The 25,527-nt window shown below is 47.7% G+C and overlaps 1 protein-coding gene across 2 annotated transcripts in view; it reads left to right on the top strand.

Moving 5' to 3' along the window:
- Positions 1–25,527, top strand: part of LOC144824457 (myeloperoxidase-like) — a 432,332-nt gene that overhangs the window by 330,082 nt on the left and 76,723 nt on the right. For both annotated transcript variants that reach the window (XM_078683553.1, XM_078683554.1), the window contains 2 exons: positions 5,074–5,274; positions 7,929–8,244. In XM_078683553.1, the coding sequence (XP_078539679.1) occupies positions 5,074–5,274; positions 7,929–8,244 (517 nt within the window). The remainder of the gene's footprint in view (positions 1–5,073; positions 5,275–7,928; positions 8,245–25,527) is intronic.

Here is a 25,527-nt window from a genome sequence, read left to right as displayed (position 1 = left end):
TCCTATTATTTTCATAGCAATTATGGCAGTGTATACGTTGTTTACAGGATTTATTATTTTAAGGGTTCATGGCTCTCAGGCATGGTCTGAGTTTTAATCTGAATGGTGCAATCAAAAGGAGCCATTTCTCTCTTTAAAGGGAACTGGTTGTCTAAACTTGCTTGACTGTGTGGCTGCCACTGTGCATTTTCATATAGGTTATAAAGTATGTATGCTGTTACCATTCGAAACTTGTAGCCATTGACATCCAATTAGATGCCCTTATTTAATCCATCTATACTACTATTATAAAGGAAGAACTTTGAACCTTTAAGGCGGGTAAACTCGGGAACCACAGTGCCAATCCACACACCCGATACATCGTTGTAATCATCAGGGTGTGCAGATGGACATAGGCTATATAAACTTAATAAATACACGTAATTAAAAAAATTTACCCAAAAAAAAAAAGTAGTCCCTTGGAGAAGCGCCGGCCGCGACGTGCGTGCTGACGTTAGGAGCGCGGGGAGGAGCGGCGTACAGGAGCGCGAAGAGGACCGGTGGACATGAGCGCGGGGAGGAGCGGCGGACAGCGGTGAGGAGCGGTGGCCAGGCGGTGAGGAGCGGCGGACAGGCGGTGAGGAGCGGCGGACAGGCGGTGGGTAACGGCGGACAGGCGGGGAGGAGCGGTGGACAAGCGGGGAGGAGCGGTGAGCGGCGGATGAGGTAGGTTATTTATTTATTTATTTAGGAGCGGTGAGCGGCGGCAAAATACAAAAGCAAACGTTACATTAAATGAAGCAAAAATGACAATCGTGAGCCAACAAAATACAAGAGGAAGCAAAAGGTGCATTACAAACGTGAGCCAAATGGTGCATTACAAGAGGAAAAAGTGACGTGTGCATGTTACAAAAGCGTACAAAGTAAACAGAGGTATAATACTGCATTACAGGAGGAAAAAGTGACGTGTGCAGGTTACAAAAGCGTACAAAGTAAACAGAGGTATAATACTGCATTACAGGAGGAAAAAGTGACGTGTGCAGGTTACAAAAGCGTACAAAGTAAACATAGAGGTATAATACTGCAATATATGGAGGAAGGCTCCGGGGGACCCACGGACAACGTCGGGCCGGGCGGGGGCCCCGAAGCCTAATTGCTCCCGGAAAACGTCGGGACGGGCTGCTAGTACTAATATAATAAAGAGAGAGCCCAAACCTTTGAGGCGGGTAATCTCAGGAACCACAGCACCAATCACAACACTCAATACAGCGCTGGAAAGGGCAGTTGCAGCAGAAGGACATAGGCTATGCAGGCGCCCACCATATACATTTAAAAGGTAAAAGAACCGTGCCAGCAAAGTAGTCCTTTGTGGGCGTGTCTGCATTGTGCTGTGGGCGTGTGCTGGGGGCGTGACACGCTGGGGGCATGTGGTATGTTCCGCCCTTCATGCCATGTCTCATATCGTGTGCTGTGGGCGTGTGCTGGGGGCGTGGGCGTGTGCAGGGCGCGGGATTACGGAAAAAAAAAAGCGAGCATTGTGCCCAATTTTTCATTGTTTTTCTTCCCAGGTTCTGTACATTCCAGCTCCGGGTGTCCACCCTGCTCCCTTTAAATACCCATGCACACCATAATCATAACCCACCCTTACTCCTTAAAATACCCCAACACCCTTAAACACTAACCCATCTTAACCATAAAAATAACCCTGTACCCCAAAACCCAAACCTACCCCTGAACCCTAAAAATACCCCTATACCCCAAAACCCAAACCTAGCCCTGAACCCTAAAGATACCCCTGTACCCCAAAACCCATACCTATCCCTAAACGCTAAAACTACCCCTGTACCCCATAATCCAAAACTATATCTGAACCCTTAAAATACCCAAACACCCCAAAACATATACCTCAGTACCCCAAAAAATATACCCCTATACCCATACTTACCTTATCCAAACATTAAAAAAAACATGCTTTTACCATTCATGCATTTACAACGAATTTCGTTGTAGATGTATGCGTGGTAAAAGCATATAAAATGTAATGCCATACGTTATAATGGCATTGCAGAGTCATGGTACTTTCGTAATGAAAGGATGCGGAGTGATTGTATGCGGAAAGAAAGTTGCGGAATAATCGGTGTTTACCCTCCCCCGGTAAGTACATTGGTGGCACGGCGGCCCACATCTGCAGCAACATACTCATATTTTTTCACCACCGATTTGAAAAATGCACAGGTCTCTCATTGATGGCCAGCACCGACATACACTTCTAGACACACCTCCCGCCACAAATTCTAGAATTGCGAACTTTAGAGCCGGAGAGCTACGTTCGAATCTCGGCAAATCGCTTTGTCTCCTACCACAAATGAATGTGTTCTTCTGTAATGTAAATTGTGCTCATGCCATGTTGTCGAGTTCGCGCTATATAATATTGTAAGGAAAAATAAAGTAGGGAAACTCGAGTTCACACACTACTGAACGCGCACTCTTAAGTGCATCAGCAGTGCACTGTGAATGGGAGCGTTTCACAGGCCTGTCATAGATAAGAAATGCTATCAAAACAAAATCCTACAAAATAATATACTACTGGCCAGCAGCAATTCATACCCGGACAACGTCGGGACGGGCTGCTAGTTCTCAATATAAATTACAGTAAAAACATTTAAAACATCATTGCAGATAAAACCTGTTGTATATCATAGTAGAAATAATTTTATGAAACATATACGTGCATTTTGGCTTTGGTGAGTGGTATTTTCCGCTCATTTTGAAAGATCAGCTCAGAGGAACAGCAATGCTGAGGCAAGAGGCTGCTTACACTGCATGCTCTGTTTATGATTTGTGTATAAGTGTGAGGCATTCAATTTACAACACTGTCAAAAGTCATAACCTGTGCAGGGACTCTCAATGCACTCTCACGATGCACTCACCTACGGGGCCCCACCATGATGTCCTCCCTTAATTTCAATCCAAATGATCTGATTACCACCCTGCCACCCACTGAGACTCTGTCTCGGACGGTCCTCACCACCACCCATGGACACTCCTGCTACAAGGCTCGGCCTCGGACGCAGACTCACGTGACCTGACGGTTGGGGCTGGCCTGCAGCTTAAGTGTTAGGGGCAAGCAGGATGGGCAGGCAGCAGATGGCAGGGCCCAGGGCAAGGCTAGCCAGGCAGGCGGCAAGGGGGGGCTAGTAAAGACTTAATTTAAATTATGGCGGTGACATGTGATGGACTTCCAGCAGTCCTGCGCAGGAGTGGCTGGGTCTTACTGGGATGCCACACCTCAGTCAGTCTCACTCTTGTACTTCTAATTTCGCATGTCAGGACAAATTCAAATCAGTACATTGGTCACCAGCTCTGCCCCACCCTGAAGAACGTGCACTTGCGCAGATGCGTCGTGGAAGCAACTGTTGTCGGCGCGCACCCACCCTGATGCACCGTTAAATCTACAGAGCCTCAGAGGCTCCGGCCTGGGCAGCGGGGCACACCGTTTATTAACAGCTTCTGTGGGCCCCGGCCAGGTCCTTGCACCATTTATGAAGAGCTTAAGGGGCCATGGCATGCACCATTTAATAACAGACTCAAGGGGGGCCGCTGCCGGGGCCTACCACCTTTCTGAAGAGTATCAGGGGCCCCGGCGCACACCTTGTTTTTAACAGCCTCAGGGGGAACCGGCCGGTGGCCACGGCGCGCACCATGTAGTAACAGCCTCAGCGGAGGCACCATTTCTGAAGAGCCGCAGAGGCCCCGGGGAGGGGGGGGGGGCCCACTCGTGTGCAGCAGTTGTTTTTAATTCATGCAGACGACCGGGGCAAGCCTCTGCACAAGCACCATGAGCGATTGGCTTCTGAGGCCAGGCGGGGGCCCAGGCATTTATTTAATTTATAACAGTTCTGTGCGCACCGCGCACGATTCAATTCATCATCATGAATTCATGATGAAGTGAGGGGGGCCCTGGAGCAGGGGGAACCCCGCAGCACGGGGGCTGCAGGGGCCTGTGTTACGCCCCTGATTGCACCTCTTTTAAAATGGATTTCGACATGGTTGAACCCTGAATTTGAGCTGAACCAGGAAATCCTAAAAGATTGTTTAGCTCTTGATTATGGGAATCGTATCCCCTGGCTGAATTATGTACATAAAGTGACAGTGAAACTGGGCCGACCTGAGATATATAACTCACCTGAAAAGTTGTTGAAAGGGGACATAAAATGGGTAAAGGATTCATACTTGTCAATGGCTGCTATGGCTAGAGAAGAAAGGGAGTTGGCTAAGCCGACCGTAAGAGCTCACCAACTGTTAAAAACTACCTGTACAATTGAACCATACCTGAACATCGTCACAAACACCAATCACTGTTTTCTACTGGTCAGATTCAGGCTGAATCAATTTAATTTCCTCCTCGCTGAATCTCCGGGTTGGAAAAGGGTGGAAGATTTGGGGGTATGTTCCTGTGACGACTTCTCTGTACAGGATACAACGCACTTTATTTTCTTCTGTGATCACTTTCTTCATATTCGGAAGCATTTTATTCTCCCTATTTTAAAAAACAAAGGCTTCTCGCAAGTTAAGCCAGCCCTCCTTAATTTGCAGTTATTATCGAATGTGTGGGAAATTTTTAATGTAGCTGGCTTCCTTACCGCAGCCGGCAGATTAAAGAGAAAGAATAAGTTATGTATAACTCATTCTAATGCACAAGTCTGAATAAATTAAATTTATGGACGCCTTAACCTGGAAATGTGGCTTTTAAGAAATTACCCAAAATGAATTGATTATTTGTATTGAATGCACCTCATTTTTTGTACATTTTTATTGTAATTTATGGTTTTTATAACTTACTTGCATGAAATGTTTAGTATGCTTTTATGGTTTTAATATTAACCGAATAAAGTACTTTTGATTGACTGACACTTCCACAGGAAGTGAAAATGATCTCTTTTCTAGATTATGGAGGAGTGGCCCTATAGCTGTAGACAGAGGGTTGTTCTAATTTCTAGAGAATGGCAGGATAGCCTGAAGAATAAAGAATGTGTTTTAAAAAGTTGTATTTGTAGAAAGTAGGCCATCACCTTTCTCTATTCTTTATTCCAGGCACGTGTGGCTTCAAACCAGTTTGTCCAGTTTCTAAACAATGAAATAACACATAACAGGTCACCCATCTTCCTACAGTTTGGTCAGTTTTTAGACCATGACATCAACCTTTCTCCAGAGACTCCATCCAGAACCACCTTTGTTCAGGGCCAGGACTGTGACCAAACCTGTGTCAAGGCACCACCTTGCTTCCCACTGAGGGTATTATGCAGACCAGTGTTTATTGTACATATCTGTTCACATGATAGTTTAAGACTACTCCTAGCTGTTCACCTTCTATGCTTGATGCAATCAATAAACAATTGAATTAGTTATGTAAATAATTCTAGTAGCTATCCAATAATGCAGCGATAAAATGAAACATTAAAGCTGCATCTACAAGACAACTCCCAAACATTGGCAGATGCCCGAGTCACCCTCCACTTGGTTCCTGCCCTTTTTTAGAGGTTGGGGAAATGTGGGGTTTCCATTGCAGAGTGATTCTGATTTGCTTTGCCATCAGGAAAATTATTGGATGGGCTTGATGATAGAGGAAATACATTGCAGAGAATCCACTTTTTAGAGCTGTCCTTCTGATGCCATTTACCCACAAGTATCCGTACCGTTCAGAACTGTCATATATATGTCAATGTGCAGAAATATAACTCCCAGTGGATGTGGGTCACTAATAGCGTCATTTAAAAAAATACATTCACTTTGGGCTGGTGTCTGCAGAAATTATATCAGTAGCAGCAGGTTAGCTGTTCCACGAAGGTCATCAAAGTCTTTTTTCTGTACCCCAAAATGGCTCCTGTCAAGTTGGCACAATCTACATCAGAGAAATATTTCCTCCGACATCCCTACATTTGGTGAGCCTTACACCTGATTCTACTTCCGCCAATCAAGCTCTACAGCAGCTGGCCCACCAAACTATTGCAGGGAGTAACACAACTCTTCCACAAAAGTGTTCTCAAAACCACCAGATAATTGATAACTTTATAGAGTCATCAAACTTACGTTTCAATTAAGTACTCGTTGGAGCTTACACCACCTTAATGTCTACACCATTTTGTTGATTTATGTGTTCTTTGTGAAGCAACACATTCGGGAAGAACCAGCTTTTTCTCAAAAATAGTTTTCAGTGTGAAGAGGGTCAGGAACTTGCACCTGATTCCCTCTCCTAATGGCTAAAATGATGCCACACAGTTTCTCAGGCTTTCTCAGAAGCAAATCTTAAATTCTGTAGCGCTGCTTGAGGTGCTCTGGATCTGCTCCAACCTGATGGTGTTCAGAGAAAATGCAAAAAATCTTCTTCCCAAAACATCTTTAAACTTATGACATACTAGGGTTCTAATGAATTGGTAATACATTATTTGTCTGCGTAATCTTCACTGTTTTAATATGAACCCAATTGTTACATTGTTACTTACAGCACTCTGATATCATTGCTAGAGATTGCTTAAATTTACAAAGTGTGTGAAGTAAATACACATTGTTTATTAGAGATTCCAGATTTTATTCTGAAGTAAGAAAATGAAGATATCCAGGGGTTTATTTACCACACCCTTGCGCCACTTTTGCATCATTTTTAACATGGGAAAAGTGATGCAAAAGTGGCGCAAGGGGCTTGTAAATCTGCCCCCCAGCCTTCAAATCGCAACCTGGCATGATAAGTGAGGAGTGCCCAACCTATAATCTGGGGGTGTGATTGTTGATAGAGATTCAGAATATCCACAAATTTACATGTAGTGACTGTAAACAGAACTAATTTACGTACTGTATAGCTGTCCTGAAAATATGCACTGAAACAGTCATTCTGTATTTATGTTGGACAGCCCACCTACAGTTAATCTGGCAGATACTTCTATCTTGTAGTTATAATGGCCATCTGACGTTTTTTCCAATAAGCAACCACGCTACCACCATTATATCTTCAACTCCAGTAACACTCCAATGGTGCTCCATCATTTTAATTTCCAATTGCCTTTCAAGGACCTTCCAGACTTTCAAAGCCAATAACCAATCAATACACCCTTCATTATATTGCCACCTGTGACCAACTTGTCTGTAGACCCTGAAAATTATCATACCAAAATCTAAATCACAGAGTCTCTGTATCCCCCGTTTAATAAAACAACATTTAAATGTAGCCTAGGATTCTAATAAAGAAATGCTTAAAAAATGAATTAATAAATAAATGTCATCTAGTATGTGACGGTCTTCTCTTTCATTAACCTATCCATAGAACTACCTCAGAGCTTTCAGAGTTCTGCTTGTAATGCTTTTTTATAAAAAAAACATAAGAGTTGTACCTCAGCTTTCTCTTACTGATGCCCCTATATTTCCAGTAGCCTAATGAAAGAACACCAGCCTACTATATCTCTGCCTCTTAAAATCCATCCATGGAGGTTTATGATCACCACATTCAAATCTGTATCCATAGACCCAGACAAGATCTCTACCTCTTCCTTCCCATAGAGGCATTTTTAAATATTCACCTGAGTTAACACATACAAAGAACCACCCACACCTACGTATAAAAAGTATCCTCTGGGGTTCAGAGTCTTCTCCTTAATTCTCCGCAACCCACAAAATACCTCAACCCTGTAAGACGTTTCTATATCTCTACTGCCAATAACCAAACCCCTCAATCATTACCCTATCTCTACCTCCAACAACTCATCTGGTAAGCTCAATCCTAGATAGGCCATTCAAGTACCTACCAAATATACAGTTCCTTCAAAGGGGCATTTATACTCAGACTGAAATTCACTTTGTGCATTTACCCTAAGACGTCATCTCAGCCTATAATAAATTGCAATGATGTTTTATATCAGAATAACAGACCATCTTTTTCTGTGATATTTTTAATGCAGATTCCACCCAAAGATCCAAATATTTCAAACAAAAGTGACTGCATTCCTTATTTCCGCTCGGCTCCAGCATGCAACGAAGGATCAATTGTTCGTGAACAGATTAACATTGCAACATCATTTATTGATGGTAGCCAAGTGTATGGAAGTGACATGGAATTGGCAACCAGACTTAGGAATCTGACAAATCAGTTTGGGCTGTTGGCTGTTAACCAGAGATTTACTGATAACAACAGAGAGTATCTTCCCTTCAACTCCATGGCAGAAGACATATGCATCCTAACCAACAGATCTTCGGACATTCCATGTTTCTTGAGTGGTGAGTAGCATCATTTCTGCTTACAGTGGATTTGTAGACTCCATTTTACATTCATGATTTCTGAAAACTCTGTAGTGTATCTTTATATGGCTTGAAAATATTCTACTGAATTTCAGAGCACAACAAATCACATGATTAGGCCTGGGCGGTGAACCTCGCTCAGTTTGTGGAGTTTTTTGCACACCACGGAGCACGCGGAGTGCAGGAAACCCCGCTTTGCGATGTGCAGCAGAGTTTTATCCCCGCGAATGGTAAGTTCGCGAGCGCAAGCTGCTGCTTGGTAGAATTTCTACCCAAGTGGCAGGAATACCAGCAAAAACTGCAGTTTGCACTGCACTCCGCCACTCGTGGTACTTCGCAGAGTTTTTTTGTAATTTCGCAGAGTTCCGCGTAGCAAAACTCTGCGAACTATGCCCAGGGCTGCACATGAAAGCCTGTTCTGCAAAGTGAACTTTTTGTCTCTTTAATATTATTGAGCACCAGAAATGCAAGGTCTCCTTACCAAACCTTATCCCCATTACTGAGAGACATAAACTGTTGTGCCAGTTGCCAAAAGCCTACCATATCATGGGGCCTACATGGGGTGATCCATGTACTATCAGTCCAGGATCTCCTTAGTTCTCTCATTCCTCCAGGTTATTTGTCTTTATTTATTTCTTGACTATTTTTAGATTGTACAAAATTTTGACTGATGTTAAAGTGAGAGAAAAATAGAAAAGCTATGTGAAATGAAGAGAAAGAAACAAAAGTGTTACATGAGACTGCAAAACGAAAAAAACTACCTTCGGGAAACAGCCAACGTTTAGGAAAATCTGTAACTATGGTACCATGAACTAACAGTTTCATGACTGGCAATTCAAAAAGGAATCCCCTTTTTTGAAAATTATTACCTAGAGATACGAGTAGAAATGGATGAATGATTACACACACATCGCATCTAAAGGAAAAAAATAAAAAGGCATCTTTTGGTGCTGACGTTTTGATAGTGGAGACAACCATATTGTTGGCAATTGTCAAATTTGTTGTTGGTCAATTTTGTTTCCTGATGTTCTGTCGTTTCTTTGTGAAATGCCTGAGATAGACTTGAGGGCCCTGGAGAGGACTTTAACCTGCACTCTTCGGTGACTGCCAGAGACTGCAGAAATAGTATCATCTGCCTCGTGATCCTGTCTACCCAAATCTTGTAAAACTAGATAGACTGAATGTCACAATGTGAATAACGTGGAAGGACGCAGGTTAGAGTTGCGATAACGATCAGGTTTATTGTCATAAGCAATAGGAATAGGCGATCCCAGCCACAGCTGGCTCTCTCGCTCGCTCAAGCTGTTTTTCTCGCTCCTCACCCTAGAACCTTCACCGCTGTGACATTCTAAGTGATGTCACTAGCGGTGCGTTCCAATGTGAGGGCAGGGGCGAAGGCACAAGGATGTGGCATGGCTTCCCCCCAGGGCTGAAGATACCACACGTCCCCCTCCTCTACACTATACAAGAACACAACAAGTATAAGAAAGAAATGAACATTGCTGTACACTACTTGATAACATATTGCTCCAGGTATTTCGGGCGACTAACCACCCTGTGGCTAGCACTGTGGAAAGAGTTGCATTCACTAGAACACTCCCTCTCGGGCAGGTCGCCCCTCGTCTTGGAATTGGCCTCTCCCCTACCACCATTGTCTTTGTCTTTTGGAGGGGTATCATAACTTACAACTCTACCCAGATTCCAAATCTTCCCCTCCTGTGTTTTAATAGCGTTCCTAAACATTTTTACAATTTTGGTGGGCCTAGTGAATTCAGACCAGTTTGCCCTGCCCGTCGGCGCTTTGATTTTAACCACATCTCCCACCTTAAACCCTGCCTCTTTGACGGAGTGTAGTTTGTCAAACCTGTCTTTCCTGTCCAACATAGCTTTTCGTTCCCTGTCTTGCCATAGTGTCTCTCTAGAGTGTCCCGTCCACCCTTTGTGCCACTCCATCCACCCCGGTGCTAACTTTGTGTTGGGTCTTCTTGCCCGGAGTAGTTCAAAAGGTGTGACACCTGTAGTCTGTTGGGGGGTCAGCCGGTAGGCCTCCAGGCGTTTCCCTATCTTTTCCTTCCAATTCAACCCACTGGCCCTTGCTAACTGGATGCTCTCCTTGAGGGTTTTGTTGAACCGCTCGACCATCCCATTGGTCTCAGGGTGGTACAGTGCGCAGCGCTTGTGTATGATCCCATTTTTCCAGAGGAAGTCTTTCATTTCCTTTGAGCAGCGTTGTGCTCTATTGTCGGTCAACAGGCTGCTAGGTAGACCTTCCCTGGGGAATATTTCTTGCAGGTACTCAATGACCACCTTGGTGGTGATCTCGGACACCATCTTCACCTCTGGCCACCTTGAATAAAGATCCATGAGCACCAAGATGTAAGGGGTGCGAAGCTCACTCGACAGAGGGCCTACAATGTCAAGTGCCAGCTCTACTCAAGGACCCACCGGGGGTGGCCTACACTGCATTGGAGGCGTGTGCTGCTTCAACACCTTGTTACTGGTATGCAGTCTTATTTTCTTCTCGATTTCATTATCCATGTTTGGCCACCAGTAGTCTGCCCGCATCCTCTGCTTGGTCTTGGTGATCCCCAAGTGTCCTTCATGGGCCAAATCGACTAGGCACTCCCTCAGTGTTTCGGGCGGAATCAATCTTGTACCCCGGAACAGACATTCATCAGTGATTGACAATTTGTTCCTGACCATCCAGAACGGGCACAGCGTCTTACTCTGTTTGTCTTTGCTTTTCCACGTTTCTTTGACCCTTTCACGCACCTCCTTCAAGAGCTCGTCAGCTCTCAAGGCCTCTTTCCAGATTTCTTCTCCAATGGCCCCATGGGTGATTACACACACTTTCTCCGCTTGCATCCCGTCATTTCTCTTACGAGGCATGAGAGACAGTCGGCTGCAAGATTCCTTATTCCTGGCATGTGTTCCACGTTGAAGGTATACTCCTGAAGGTTTACAACCCAGCGCCTGATTCTACTCGAAATTGCGTCGAGCCCTTTCCTGTTGAATACTCCGACCAACGGCTTGTGGTCTGTTCTCAGATTGAACTTTGTTCCCCAGACAAAGTCTCGGAATTTGTTAATTGCCCAGTGTACTGCTAGGGCCTCCTTCTCTCTCACCGAGTAGTTGACCTCAGCCTTTCCAAGGGATCTTGACGCGAACGCTATAGTTTCTTCTCCACTCTCTCCCACCTGCGTGAGAACTGCTCCCAGTCCCTTTGAATTCGCGTCTGTGGTCAATACCGTCTTCCTCCCCGGTATGAACGATCTGAGGCTTGGGGCTTCAGCTAGTGCTTTTTTCACGTCTTCAAATTCTTTCTGGCACTCTTCACTCCAACTGAACGTCACGCCTTTCTTGAGTAACAGGCGTATGGTATAAGTTCTGCCAGCAAAATTCTGCACGAACTTGCTGTAGAACTCCAGCATTCCCATAAATGATTTTATCTCTTCTTTGTTCTTGGGTGGAACCAAACTGATTATGGTGTTTTGGAGTTCAGCCTTAGGGCGAATTCCCTCTGCTGTTAACTTGTGCCCCAAGATGTCTATCTCTTTACAGCCAATCCTGCACTTCTCTCTCTTCACCGTGAGACCTTGTTCTCTGAATCTCTCCAAAACTTGCCTCAATCTGATTTCGTGTTGTCTACTGTCTACGCCAAAAATCAGTACATCGTCGTGATGGCACAAGACACCTGGAATGCCTCTGAGAATACTGCTCACAAATCCTCTTAAATACCGCTGCGGCAGAGACTAGTCCGAACGGCATTCATTTAAACTTGTAGGCTCCCATCGGTGTGACGAACGCCGTTAGCTCTTGCGAGTCTTCATGAAGCTTGACCTGAAAGTAGGCCGAGGTCAAGTCCATCGTAGAAAATACTTTTGCCCCCTCCAACATGCTCATCATTTGCGAGATATTTGGGAGCGGGAACTTGTCGACTATGACCTCTGTGTTCAAAGCCCTGAGATTGAAGCGTAGCCGGACTGATCCATCCTTTTTTTTTCTGCGACGATCGGCGCAAGCCACTCGGTTGCCTCCACCGCTTTGATAACACCTAGGTTGCACAGCTTCTCCAATTCCTCCCTCACGGCTTCCTGAATAGCTATTGGAAGGTTTCTGACTCTTGCTACCACTGGCACTGCATTCTCCCTCAATTTTATCCTGTGGAAATAATTTTTTAGGCATCCTATTTCCCCGCTGAACACTTCCTTAAAGTCTTCTTCTATCTTCTCCAACATCTTGCCTACTTCTTGCTCTAATATCTGTGGGCTTTTGTTAGGGTCGAGATATATGCCTAATTCTTTTTGAGCTTGCCACCCCAATATGTTGTCCCCTTCTCTGGATACATAAATCTTTGTGACCGTCAGTCTGTCTTTGTAGCCTACAGTGCCCCAAAAGTATCCTTTCATGTTAATTGGTTGCCCTCCATAACCTCCCAACCTTACATCCATTTTCTTTAATGTCAACTTCCCTTTCGCCACTTTCTCAAAATCTTTTGCATTTATTATCATTATCTTGGAACATGAGTCAAACATTGCCTCTACTCCTGTTTCTTCCACCCTTATCATGTCATTGGGATTGCTGACTTGTTCGCCTTGTACTTGCAAGACAATTTCATCACACACCTGTGTGGTGTTGTCTTTACCTTGCCTCCTGTAAATGTGACTACTCCTGCAGCACTGCCTGAAATGTCCTTTCTTACCGCACTTGCTACATGTGGATCTCAAAGCAGGACAATATTTGTCGCTTGCAATGTGCCCTTGCTTACCACACCTGTAGCAGTTGCCTTTTGTTAGAATTGGGGATCTCTGGTTGGCGCAAGTATTTACTTGTGACAAGCAGGGACTCTCTATTCTAAGTCAGGGCGAAGGATGACCTCTTAGAATAACCCTTGCTCACCCTCTAGGTGCGTGGCGTGAGCAGCCAAGGCTATTCTCCAGGCGTTTCTGAGTTAAGCATTTGCAATAACACACACAGTAAACATACCAATCCCCCACAAATGGACACCAGGCTGTGAATATATAAAAATACATTCCTTTATGTAAAAATATATATGCAGGTAAGACTTATCACAAGACCAATATAACGTTTTTTAGGTAAGCCACAAGATTGTAAATAGGCAAATTCTCTGTGTTACAGTTCAAATGTTTCTTCTTCAGTTCAATTCACTTAAACAGTTCTCTCAGTTCCAGTTATGAAATAATTGGGGCCTCTCGCCCTGTTCCTGGAAGGTATGGCGCTCCCAAGCGCCTCTGTGGGCTTCGCAGCGCTCCTCTGTGCTCCACACGGAAGAAAACCCCAGGCCCTACCAATGCTCACGCATCTCGCGGTGTGCTTGGAATGGAGACCAGAGAGGGGCCTGACAAACCCTGGGCCTTTTCCGGAGGTGGGGGCTGAGCTGCGGAGCAGCAAGCAGGGATGAGAGGAGCCTGGAGGAGCCCCGGGCCTTTTCCAGAGGTGGGAGCTCCTGGCTGCAGTGAGGACCAGGGAGGCGATGAGAGGAGCCTCTTGGGCCAAGGCACAGTTACAGGCTGACGGGGAAATAAAACGTTGTGGGCCCCGAGCCCGGTTTGAATTCCTTCCTTGGGGGGACGAGTTGTACACTGGCAGTGGACTCGTCTCTGGCAGTGTCTCCGGGTCTTGTCTGCAGCAGGTGGGTGCACACAGGTGGGTGCGGCCCACGACCCCGGTACAGATGGTACTGGGGTCTCCCAACAGGGGGGCGGCGCGGCCTGTAAACTCCTCGGGTTGGCGAGCGGGGGCAGCAGGGCACCTGCAGTCTAGGTCACCGGCCTGGAGGAAATTTCGGCGGGAGGGGCGAGAGCACTTCAGCGAGCTCCAGTGGCAGACAGGGGCAGAGGAGCAGGCAGCCTGACCCGGGGGCAGAGAGCGACTCCAAGGAGCGAGGCTCTCACGGGTGAAGGGCAGGCGAGCTCCCGAGTGCCACAGCCCTAGGAGGGGGCGATGAGGGGCGCAGTCTTACTCCGGCGGGAGGCACACACGGCTGGCAGATAGAAACGAGCGAAGACACAATGAACCCACTGGTCCTGGGGTTCAGTTCACGGGGCAAGCTCAGTCAAGCCCTTGGAGAAAGTTTCTAGTACAAGTCAGCAAAGTCTTTTCAAAAGTCTTCTCCTCTCCTTTCTCAGCAAGGCAAGCAGCAGGCCAGTCCTTCCAGCATCTTCTTCTCCTTCTAGTCGGGCAGAGGTTCTTTGTGGGTAAACAGGATTCTGATTTACAAGGAGCAGGGCTCCTACTTTTATACAGCATTTCTTTTGTCTTCTCAGGCCAGGGGGGCCTTTGCATAACTGCTTTCAGTCTCTTGAGAACTTGTTGGGTGTACTTCAGGCTTCTGCTTTCAGTGTGAGGGCAGGCACATCAGACGCTCCACAGGGAGGCGGAGCCGGCATTGTGTGGACAGGGGCAGCCAGGAGTACCTTGATGGCAGTGCTTTGCCCTTCCTGGGCCAGGTGCAGGCTGAGTCATCAGTCGCTCCCCAGGGGGGCGGAGCCAGCATTGTGGTGGCAGAGCACAGCCTGATTAAGAGTCCAGGGGCACTCCTACCTCCCACTAAGGTGTAATCCTTGCATTCACCACCTGTCATCCCCCAGCCCTGTCACTCACACAACCCAGACAGTCAGATACACATACTGCAGAGGCGGGCTGAAATAGTTAGGCAAGCAAATGCTAACTTTCTAAAAGTAGCATTTGCAAACACAGGATATTAAAATAAACTTTACTAAAAGTAGTATTTTATTATTCTGAGTTCAGGCATACTAAACATTATTTTCTACCATGTTCCCTAAGCCTGCTGAGATTATAGAGTGTAATAATTTCAGCAGCTCATCTGGCCTAAAGGGAACAGGTAGCCTTACAGTAGTGAAAAACGAATTTGGCAGTAATTCACTATTAGGACATGCCACACTCATCAGAGCATGTCCTACCTTACACTTACAATGCACCCTGCCCTTGGGCCTACCATAGGGGTGACTAATATGAAGTTAAGGGAAGGTTTAGGGGCTGGCAAGTGTGTGCACTTGCCCAGCCAGCATGACAGTACCAGACTGCACGCAGGTTCTGCAATGGCAGACCCTAGACACATTTTAAGGCTGCTTCTGTGGGTGGCGCAACCAGCGCTGCAGGCCCACTAGCAGTATTGGCATTCACAAGCCCTGGCACTCCTGGTGCACTTTACTGGGGACTGACAGTAAATCCAATGAACCAATCATGGACATCAATCACATATACATGTTATACAGGGAGAGCATATGCACTTTAGCACTGGTCAGCAGTGGTAAAGTGCCCAGAGTCATTAAACCAACAAAAACAGGTCAGAGAGAATATTGCCAAGAGGGCCAAGTCCAACACAACCCCCTTCCAGCCAAAACGCAGGGTAGACCAATCACCACTGTGATGGGCTTCCCTGCTTAGGGCGATAGAACATGGACCTGGCCCGTAACAGCAGGGGCACATTCCAGTTCTACGCCAATCTGAACCTATTTCAAATCCTCTGTCCATACTCTCAGGGTCCATCCCGCTAATCCATGGGACACCCTTTTCTTCCTCTGTGGACACCACCTGCGCAGCCTCTAACCTTAACTTGCTCACAGGTGCGTCCCCACAGACCGCCATCAATTCCCAGTGGCCACTGACAGTAGTCAGGGTTGAGACCCAGGCCTCTTGCCTCTCAGGGCTCCCAAACCTCTGTGGCCTCAGAGAGCGGGGGGCAGTAGCCCCAGGTGCTTGGCACCCTTTGTCCACTCTCCCTCCTGTCAGGTCAGGTATGTCATCCTGGCACTGACCCACCAGCCCCAGGCCTGTACCTGGCGGCTGGACCAAAGACGGGGGTGGCCTCCACCACACCCGGTCCTTCTCCTTGGGGCTCTGTACCCTCCCACCTGGAGTGGTACCCCCTTCCAGAATTGCCAGGGCACCTGTGGCAGGTGACCTGCACAATTCGCCCACCAGTTCAGGGGTGCTATCCTGCAACTGGGGCACCAGGTCAGGGGGGACACCCTGCACCTGGCCCTCTATCCTAGGGTCTAAACCCTCAAACCGCACCGGGATCAGAGGCAAGGACTCCCTCCCTCTGCACCCCCTTCCAGAGTACTGCCCACTCCCCACTGGAGTGGTACCCCTAGAAGTGACATGGATCAGGACACCGATTACAGTGGTCCCACCCTCCAGGTCAGACAACACCTGAACCTGGCTCTCCAACTCAGGGACCCAACCCTGCAGTTGAACAATTGCCTGGTGCACCAGGACTTCCCGGGGAGCACGCATGCCCCCCCTGAGGGTGGCACATAGCTCATGTACCGTGTGACAGTCTGCCTGGCGCAGATCTCCCAACCCCTGTCCCTCTGACAGTGTGGGAAGATCCCCCAGGACAGAAGTGGTGTCCCCCTGGTCATTCACTGGGTACGCAGCCCTGCTGGCTGGCCCCTGACCCACTGGTTCTTCCACTGGGGACTCTTTCCCCCTCTTGCCCCTCTTTCTGGACCTCTGCACCCTCCAAACTGGAGCGGTACTGCCAGACACCAGAACTAATGGAGCTCTGTTTACAGAGCCTCCACGTTCTCTAGCCACTGGGGGATCTCCCTCAGAGGGTGACTCATCCGGACAGCCTAGGCTCCCCACCTGGTGTTCCCTTAAAGAACCATCCAGGCTCTGAGACTGAGGTTGGGCACTACCGGGACAAAACCCATTCTCACTCCTTCCCCTTAAGGACAGGCCGTGAGGCCCTACACCCCTCTCACTACTACAGGACCTAACTGGGCTACTCTGCGCCACTTCCACCACTCTGGGCTGGAAGATACCTGAGCCACTCCCCACAGGGTCACACCCCAATGCCTCTCCAGACCCTCTGGAATCCACCACAAGGTCTGCCTCCAATGTGAGCTCCCTGGGGTCAGAGAACTCACTCTCAAACTGGTGTTGGCATAGCTCTGGAAAACTGGGACTTACAATATGCTCTCCCACAATTGGATTACACAGCCCCCTAGCAGGGTTAACCAAACTATCCTTCACCACACCATCTAGCGCCTCACACACATATTCCACACCATTCTTCTGAGACTGGCCAGACAGTAGCGGACTGTCTCTGTCACACAACCCACACTCTTCTGGGCGGTCCTTACACTCACCCACCAGGACCTCAACCATGGGGGAATCCCTCCCACCACTAGGACCATGAACTCCTACGCCAGCCACCCTATTCCCTTCAGGGACGCTGCGCACTACTGGAGCTACCTCATGCCTTTGAACCTCCTGGTGTAAGTTAACCCCCTCCAAGTCAGGTGCCAAATCTCTAGGTGCGCGCACTATGCTGTCAGTACTAGATACCTGCATGTTGCTGCCACCAGCTGAGCTGGACTCCACCTCCAACTCAGCAAAGCTCAATCTGTGAGCTACACAAATCTCTGGATGTTGGGCTGAAGCCCTCCTGGCTTCAAGCTCCAAATCAAGTTCTCTCATCCTCAAGTAGTGAGCTCTTTGGCGTTTTTGCGCCTCCATTGCCAATTTTTGCTTTTCCATTTCCAATTGTCCAGCTAACTTTGCCATCTCCATTGCATGTGCCCTGTCTGCTGCCCTGTCTGCCAACCCCTCTGGCGACAGGCATCTGGTTGCTGCCTTTTCCATCCTCACAGAACCAGGCATGACGTTTCAAAAACACATGGAGATCTCCCAGCAAAATTATAAAACAAGAAAATCTGTGGCTGTGTTATAGGTCTGCTCTCACTATGTGGTGATCAGCAATTCACTGTATGTCAACTACAAATGCAAATTCGCAAATCCTCACCGCTGCGTCCAATGTTAGAATTGGGGGTCTCTGGTTGGCGCAAGTATTTACTTGTGACAAGCAGGGACCCTCTCCTCTAAGTCAGGGCGAAGGATGACCTCTTAGAATAACCCTTGCTCACCCTCTAGGTGCGTGGCGTGAGCAGCCAAGGCTATTCTCCAGGCGTTTCTGAGTTAAGCATTTGCAATAACACATACAGTAAACATACCAATCCCCCACAAATGGACACCAGGCTGTGAATATATAAAAATACGTTCCTTTATGTAAAAACATATATGCAGGTAAGACTTATCACAAGACTAATATAACGTTTTAAGCCACAAGATTGTAAATAGGCAACTTCTCTGTGTTACAGTTCAAATGTTTCTTCTTCAGTTCAATTCACTTAAACAGTTCTCTCAGTTCCAGTTATGCAATAATTGGGGCCTCTTGCCCTGTTCCTGGAAGGTATGGCGCTCCCAAGCGCCTCTGTGGGCTTCGCAGCGCTCCTCTGTGCTCCACACGGAAGAAAACCCCGGGCCCTACCAATGCTCACGCATCTCGCGGTGTGCTTCGGAATGGAGACCAGAGAGGGGCCTGACAAACCCTGGGCCTTTTCCGGAGGTGGGGGCTGAGCTGCGGAGCAGCAACCAGAGATGAGAGGAGCCTGGAGGAGCCCCGGGCCTTTTCCAGAGGTGGGGGCTCCTGGCTGCAGTGAGGAGCAGGGAGGCGATGAGAGGAGCCTCTTGGGCCAAGGCACAGTTACAGGCTGATGGGGAAATAAAACGTTGTGGGCCCCGAGCCCGGTTTGAATTCCTTCCTTGGGGGGACGAGTTGTACACTGGCAGTGGACTCGTCTCTTGCAGTGTCTCCGGGTCTTGTCTGCAGCAGGTGGGTGCACACAGGTGGGTGCGGCCCACGACCCCGGTACAGATGGTACTGGGGTCTCCCAACAGGGGGGCGGCATGGCCTGTAAACTCCTCGGGTTGGCGAGCGGGGGCAGCAGGGCACCTGCAGTCTAGGTCACCGGCCTGGAGGAAATTCCGGCGGGAGGGGCGAGAGCACTTCAGCGAGCTCCAGTGGCAGGCAGGGGCAGAGGAGCAGGCAGCCTGACCTGGGGGCAGAGAGCGACTCCAAAGAGCGAGGCTCTCACGGGTGAAGAGCAGGCGAGCTCCCGAGTGCCACTGCCCTAGGAGGGGGCGATGAGGGACGCAGTCTTACTCCGGCGGGAGACCAACACGGCTGGCAGATAGAAACGAGCGAAGACACAATGAACCCACTGGTCCTGGGGTTCAGTTCAGGGCCAAGCTCAGTCAAGCCCTTGGAGAAAGTTTCTAGCACAAGTCAGCAAAGTCTTTTTAAAAGTCTTCTCCTCTCCTTTCTCAGCAAGGCAAGCAGCAGGCCAGTCCTTCCAGCGTCTTCTTCTCCTTCTAGTCGGGCAGAGGTTCTTTGTGGGGAAACAGGATTCTGATTTACAAGGAGCAGGGCTCTTACTTTTATACAGCATTTCTTTTGTCTTCACCAGGCCAGGGGGGCCTTTGCATAACTGCTTTCAGTCTCTTGAGTACTTGTTGGGTGTACTTCTAGCTTCTGCTTTCAGTGTGAGGGCAGGCACATCAGACGCTCCACAGGGAGGCGGAGCCAGCATTGTGTGGACAGGGGCAGCCAGGAGTACCTTGATGACAGTGCTTCGCCCTTCCTGGGCCAGGTGCAGGCTGAGTCATCAGTCGCTCCCCAGGGGGGCGGAGCCAGCATTGCGGTGGCAGAGCACAGCCTGATTAAGAGTCCAGGGGCACTCCTACCTCCCACTAAGGTGTAATCCTTGCATTCACCACCTGTCATCCCCCAGCCCTGTCACTCACACAACCCAGACAGTCAGATACACATACTGCAGAGGCGGGCTGAAATGGTTAGGCAAGCAAATGCTAACTTTCTAAAAGTAGCATTTGCAAACACAGGATATTAAAATAAACTTTACTAAAAGAAGTATTTTATTATTCTGAGTTCAGGCATACTAAACATTATTTTCTACCATGTTCCCTGAGCCTGCTGGGATTATAGAGTGTAATAATTCCAGCAGCCCATCTGGCCTAAAGGGAACAGGTAGCCTTACAATAGTGAAAAACGAATTTGGCAGTAATTCACTATTAGGACATGCCACACTCATCAGAGCATGTCCTACCTTACACTTACAATGCACCCTGCCCTTGGGCCTACCATAGGGGTGACTAATATGAGGTTAAGGGAAGGTTTAGGGGCTGGCAAGTGTGTGCACTTGCCCAGCCAGCATGACAGTACTAGACTGCACGCAGGTTCTGCAATGGCAGACCATAGGCACATTTTAAGGCTGCTTCTGTGGGTGGCGCAACCAGCGCTGCAGGCACACTAGCAGTATTGGCATTCACAAGCCCTGGCACTCCTGGTGCACTTTACTGGGGACTGACAGTAAATCCAATGAACCAATCATGGACATCAATCACATATACATGTTATACAGGGAGAGCATATGCACTTTAGCACTGGTCAGCAGTGGTTAAGTGCCCAGAGTCATTAAACCAACAAAAACAGGTCAGAGAGAATATTGGAGGAAGGCAAAAAGTTCAGGGATGACCCTGCCAAGAGGGCCAAGTCCAACACCTTTGAAACTCCAACTCCCTTTAGTCTCCCTCTGCTCATTTTTCTGTTCCTTTACTGCCAACACACAGTCACTTTCTGCTGTCACTTCACTCACTTTAACCTTACTTTCGCTGTCTTGCCTAATTTCACTTACACATTGCATCATGTGCTCTACTTCTTTAGCCACTATGAGCACCTCCCCTAGAGGCGGGTCATCTTTTAACCACAACTCTTCTCGCACCCGCTCAATTCTGGTTGTCAATACAAACTGGACACTGATCCTCTTCTCATACGCTCCCCCAAACTTGCATGTTGCCACCAGCTTGCGCAACTCTGAGACAAATTCCTCTATGGTTTCCCCCTCTTTTTGCCCTCTCTTGCCAAATTGGTATCGCTCATGATGGTGTTCGTTTCTGGAAGGTAATGTAAATCTAATTTCTTTAGACTTATTTCAAATTCATTTAGCCCCCTCGCCTCATTAGCACTCAATTCTGGAAGGTGTTCTAACACTCCCTGTCCTTCCGCTCCCATGTAGTGCATCAACAAGGCTACCTTCCTTTCTAGGCCTAGGTCTGGTCCACACACAACAGCATAGTTCTGGAAGACCTTCTTCCATTTGCTCCACTTAAGGGCTGGTTCCCCTGGACTGGATAAAAAGAAAGGAGGGGGCGTGACATTCTGCATGGTTCCTTTCCGGCTGGTTGGATACCCCTTATACAACCACAAACAATTGCAGGATAAATTCTACCAGAGTGGTGTTTTCCCTTAGGGGTACGATGTACTGAATCACAAAGGTAGTACTAAAAGAAAACTGTGCCAAATGGGGAACCACAGACACTCAAGTGTAGTCCTATCCCTCCTTCTCAGAGAAACAGTTCCTCACACATGGTGGCAGATATAGATAAATTCTCCCTGGAGCCCACTAGATGGCTCTGTCCCTCGCTGTAGATCTTGCCTGACAAGGTCTTCCTCTCATTGAACCTGTATTCCTACTCTTTCACCACAGTTCCTTTTCCCCTCAGATGACAGAAACTGCCATAAGTCGGTGAAGTCACATCCCCAGGCTCCTTGGGCTACCTTTACTGATGTGTGGTGTTATGTCCTTTAATTCGTCTCACACTGCCTCATAACCGCACCATCACCGTTCTAATCGCCTGCTTCCAGAGCAATGTCACTCACAAGCTCCTGTCAGGCACTCTGCCCTGCCGAGACTTCCTGGAGGTGTTCCCATGGAGCCCACACAGTCTCTGGCGAATCCGGACGACGTCCGATGACAGCCCCCACCGACTGCTCCTCTCTCACGCCAGCATACAACCGCTGCCAAATGCCGCTGCCTCACACCTCGCGGCGGCACGGATTGCCTCACCAGATGGCTTGTCGCCGTCTGCTCGCCAAATGCCGCTGCCTCACACTGCTTGGCATTGAAGACTGCCACACAAGTTGGAGCGCCACCTTCTGCTCAGCATTCACCCAGCGCTAGAAGAGAGCGCACCCTCCGGAGCCCACCGACGCACTCACCGGGACACGCAGGCAATGGCTGTCTCTTGTCGAGGTCCTGACCCGCTCCGCAACAGTGGTCACTTGACTGGATGTCAGCCCCAAGATCGGCTCCTGTCTGCAGCTCCACGGACCCAGCGGAGGGGAGTCTGGACCTCCCACGTCCAACAGCGACGGTTTAGGGCACCAACACTAGCATTTCTTCTCCCGGTAAGTTTTGCCAATAAGTTGGCTTGGTGAGTATTGCAAGGTGCTGCTGAGTTCTTTGGCCAATAGTTCAGCCTCAGGGGCTACTTCTTAGCATGTTGAGGTCGCACCAGTCATTCCTTTTGCACCTCCATCCCGTCCTCGTCGCCAGTGCCACAATGTGAATAACGTGGAAGGACGCAGGTTGGAGTTGTGAGAACGATCAGGTTTATTGTCATAAGCAATAGGAATAGGCGACCCCAGCCACAGCTGTCTCTCTCGCATGCTCAAGCCGTTTTCCTCGCCTGGGCGCTCTAGAACCTTCACCGCTGTGACATTCTAAGTGATGTCACTAGTGCTGCGTTCCAAGGTGAGTGCAGGGGCGAAGGCACAAGGATGTGGCATGACTTCCCCCCGGGGCGGAAGATACCTCACTGAAGTAGCTAGATCTTTCAGTTGGTGTTAACTGGAATGCTATGAAACCAGCACCTACATAGTGATGATGACCTTCTCAACCATTACACAAAATCAGTGAATCAGCAAAATCAGTGATGACCTACAGTGACCTGGTCAATCCGAAAAGTTAATGAGAGCAATTAATGGAACAACCCACCAAGAATTATCAGGCACTTAAGTCAGGTTGGGCAAACATGGAAAACTAAGGAACAGGAACTGTAATGTAGAACTCTTTGGCAACAATAAGGATATTCACTTTCACATTTTAGGCGATAAAAACTTGCTTTTGTGACACAAGCTATACTAGAAGGAGCTCAGACATAAACCAGGACCAGTGGGTCTAATGTGGCTTTAATCTTTAAGAGAGCGATGTAATAAGTAACAGTGAGTTGTGCAATGACAAGCATATGCTATCTGTCAATACTGTCAAGATGCCTCTTTAGGAGCTGAATGTGCAATCCCTTAATATACCTGTGATGCTCCTACCGTATCCAACCACGGAATCTGATAAAAATGCCTACTTTCTTGCTATAAGAAATTGGGGTATTAGTTGAGGGGGATAAGTACCAAACTAAAACAATTACCACAATCCTTGTCAAGGTGAACCCTTAAACTCACCAAACTAACCTGGGCTCAACCTCCTGGTAGCTATGGCACAGAGGAGACAGGTTTAACTTGGAGGCAATGTATACATTATTTATGCAGTATTCAAACAACAATAAAGTTAAAACACAACACTAATAAAATCCCAAACCAATTTCGAAAAACCGATGGAATTTTAATAAATAAAATGACAACAAAATGATAAAAATCTAATAAATAGAACCAGAGTTATGAATGTTTTAATTCCAAATTTAAAAGTAGCGCTAAAAATGTTACATGCCAACCACAGTCATCTGGTTGCACTTGATCGGCAAAAGGGTACGCTTTAAGGCTGACCATGATGGAACACCAATGGAATAAAAGGACCGAGTTTATACATCAAAAAGTTACTTTCGCGCTTAGAACCTTTTATGGACCAAAAAGTGTTCAGGAGGGCAAGTAAGCAGGCTGTAGGCAAAGCCGAACTCACCATCGACGTGGAGCCGAAGTCCGTGGTTTTTGTAAAGTCTGATGAAGGAGGGAAAGCACAGAGGGAGAAAAGTTCAGGCTTTGCGTCCAATAGCTCTTGGCATCAATTGAATACAGGCGGCAGCTTGGTCTGGTGAATCTTTCTCCCTTTGGACATACAAACTGTGGCTGAAAAGGACTGCAGGTCGTCCGATGCCAGTCAACTGCAGTACTGCTGAATTAGATTTGCTGCTGCGGAGAAGAACATAGCAGGATTGCCGCAAACTCAACCCCATTGGCCTCTGCATCTCAGCTTGGTAGGTTGTCCCCAGTCCCATGCTGGTTCTCAGGGCAAAGAGTTGGTAAAACGTTCTAGGTTTCAGCAATCTTTAGGAATATTACACTTTGATACCAGCAATATATCCAGGGCAATGGGAAGCGCACTTGGGGATCAAGACTCACTACAGCAACAGGCTCCAGGATATGTTCATGTGGAGCCGGTGAGCTGGGAATGCAGGAAACAACATCTTGAAGCTTGTGTGTCCCTATAGCCCAAACAGGAGGTCATCGTTATGAACCGTGGAGGTATGGGTGCGTGAGGGAGAGCAGATCCAGTCTTCAGATCTCTTCTCAGGTCCCAGACAGCAGGTCTAGTTCTCTGCTTTTCCCCAGGCCCACAGGTGATCTGATGAGGGTACTGAGGGTGCCATATTTATGAATGGCACCAGCCTGTGGGTGGAGGCAACTCCTGGCCACTCCCTAAGCAATGGGGTAAACGTTTCCAGGGTGACCCTATCCATTTTTGTAGCACTTCCTGTGTGTCCACTACAACCAATCCCAGAGTGACCCTTTTGCCCTAAATTCAACCTGGCAGAACATTCCTAACCCTAGTCAGAGCTACCTGTACCCGCCCAGAGGTGTGGCTATAGAAATGGCCAACTCTTCCCCTGTGGTTCTGAAGCAGTTACCTCTCCTGGAGGGATGGGTTCTAGCTTGAGTAGAGGGCCAGTACAGAAAGTCTGGCCTAGATGTGAGCCACATCCACCTTAGACAGGGTAGGTCGATGTTTAAGTCCACCAAGTGCCTGGGCACATACCCCAGGCCACCCTGTCAAGGAAAGGAGAATTCCTATCCACACCCACAGCCCTGTCTTTGTCATGGGAGCACATCACACCTCACTAACAGGGAACCATCAGCTGCCATCTGAATACTTGGAATACTTACAGAAAGGCCTTAGAGGCTGTAGGCCGGGAAAATGTGATTTTTCTAAAATACCTTTTCCTTTATGGTTAGGTAAAATTCAACTTAATCAGTAAAATTGATGTAAGCTAACTATTAAAAAGAGTCTTTGGAATCATTGTCTAGCTGTTACTAAACCAACATTAGCATTATAAGGTGTAATAATGTAATTCAGTGTTTCTCTGGAAGGAGCCACCCTTGCCACAATGAACTAGCTCTTAGGCCTTTTCACAGCAAGGACATGTGGAACATTAAACTTTCACATGTCCACATTTTAAATACCATGCATTCTGTTGTTATGGGCAGTAAGGCCTAACTTAGGGAAGACTAGGTATTTCAAATGAAAGTTTAGGCCCATCAAAATGGCTTATTTTGATAGGTCAAATTGGCAGTTTTAAAACAGCTTTGCCCGGCGACTTCGGTAAGCCTGGGGTCGAGAT

The sequence above is a fragment of the Lissotriton helveticus genome, chromosome 3_1 (genome assembly GCF_964261635.1).
Source record: "Lissotriton helveticus chromosome 3_1, aLisHel1.1, whole genome shotgun sequence".
NCBI lineage: Eukaryota > Metazoa > Chordata > Amphibia > Caudata > Salamandridae > Lissotriton > Lissotriton helveticus.
The sequence above is the reverse complement of the archived record's forward strand: the minus strand, read 5'-3'. Positions and strand labels throughout refer to the sequence as shown.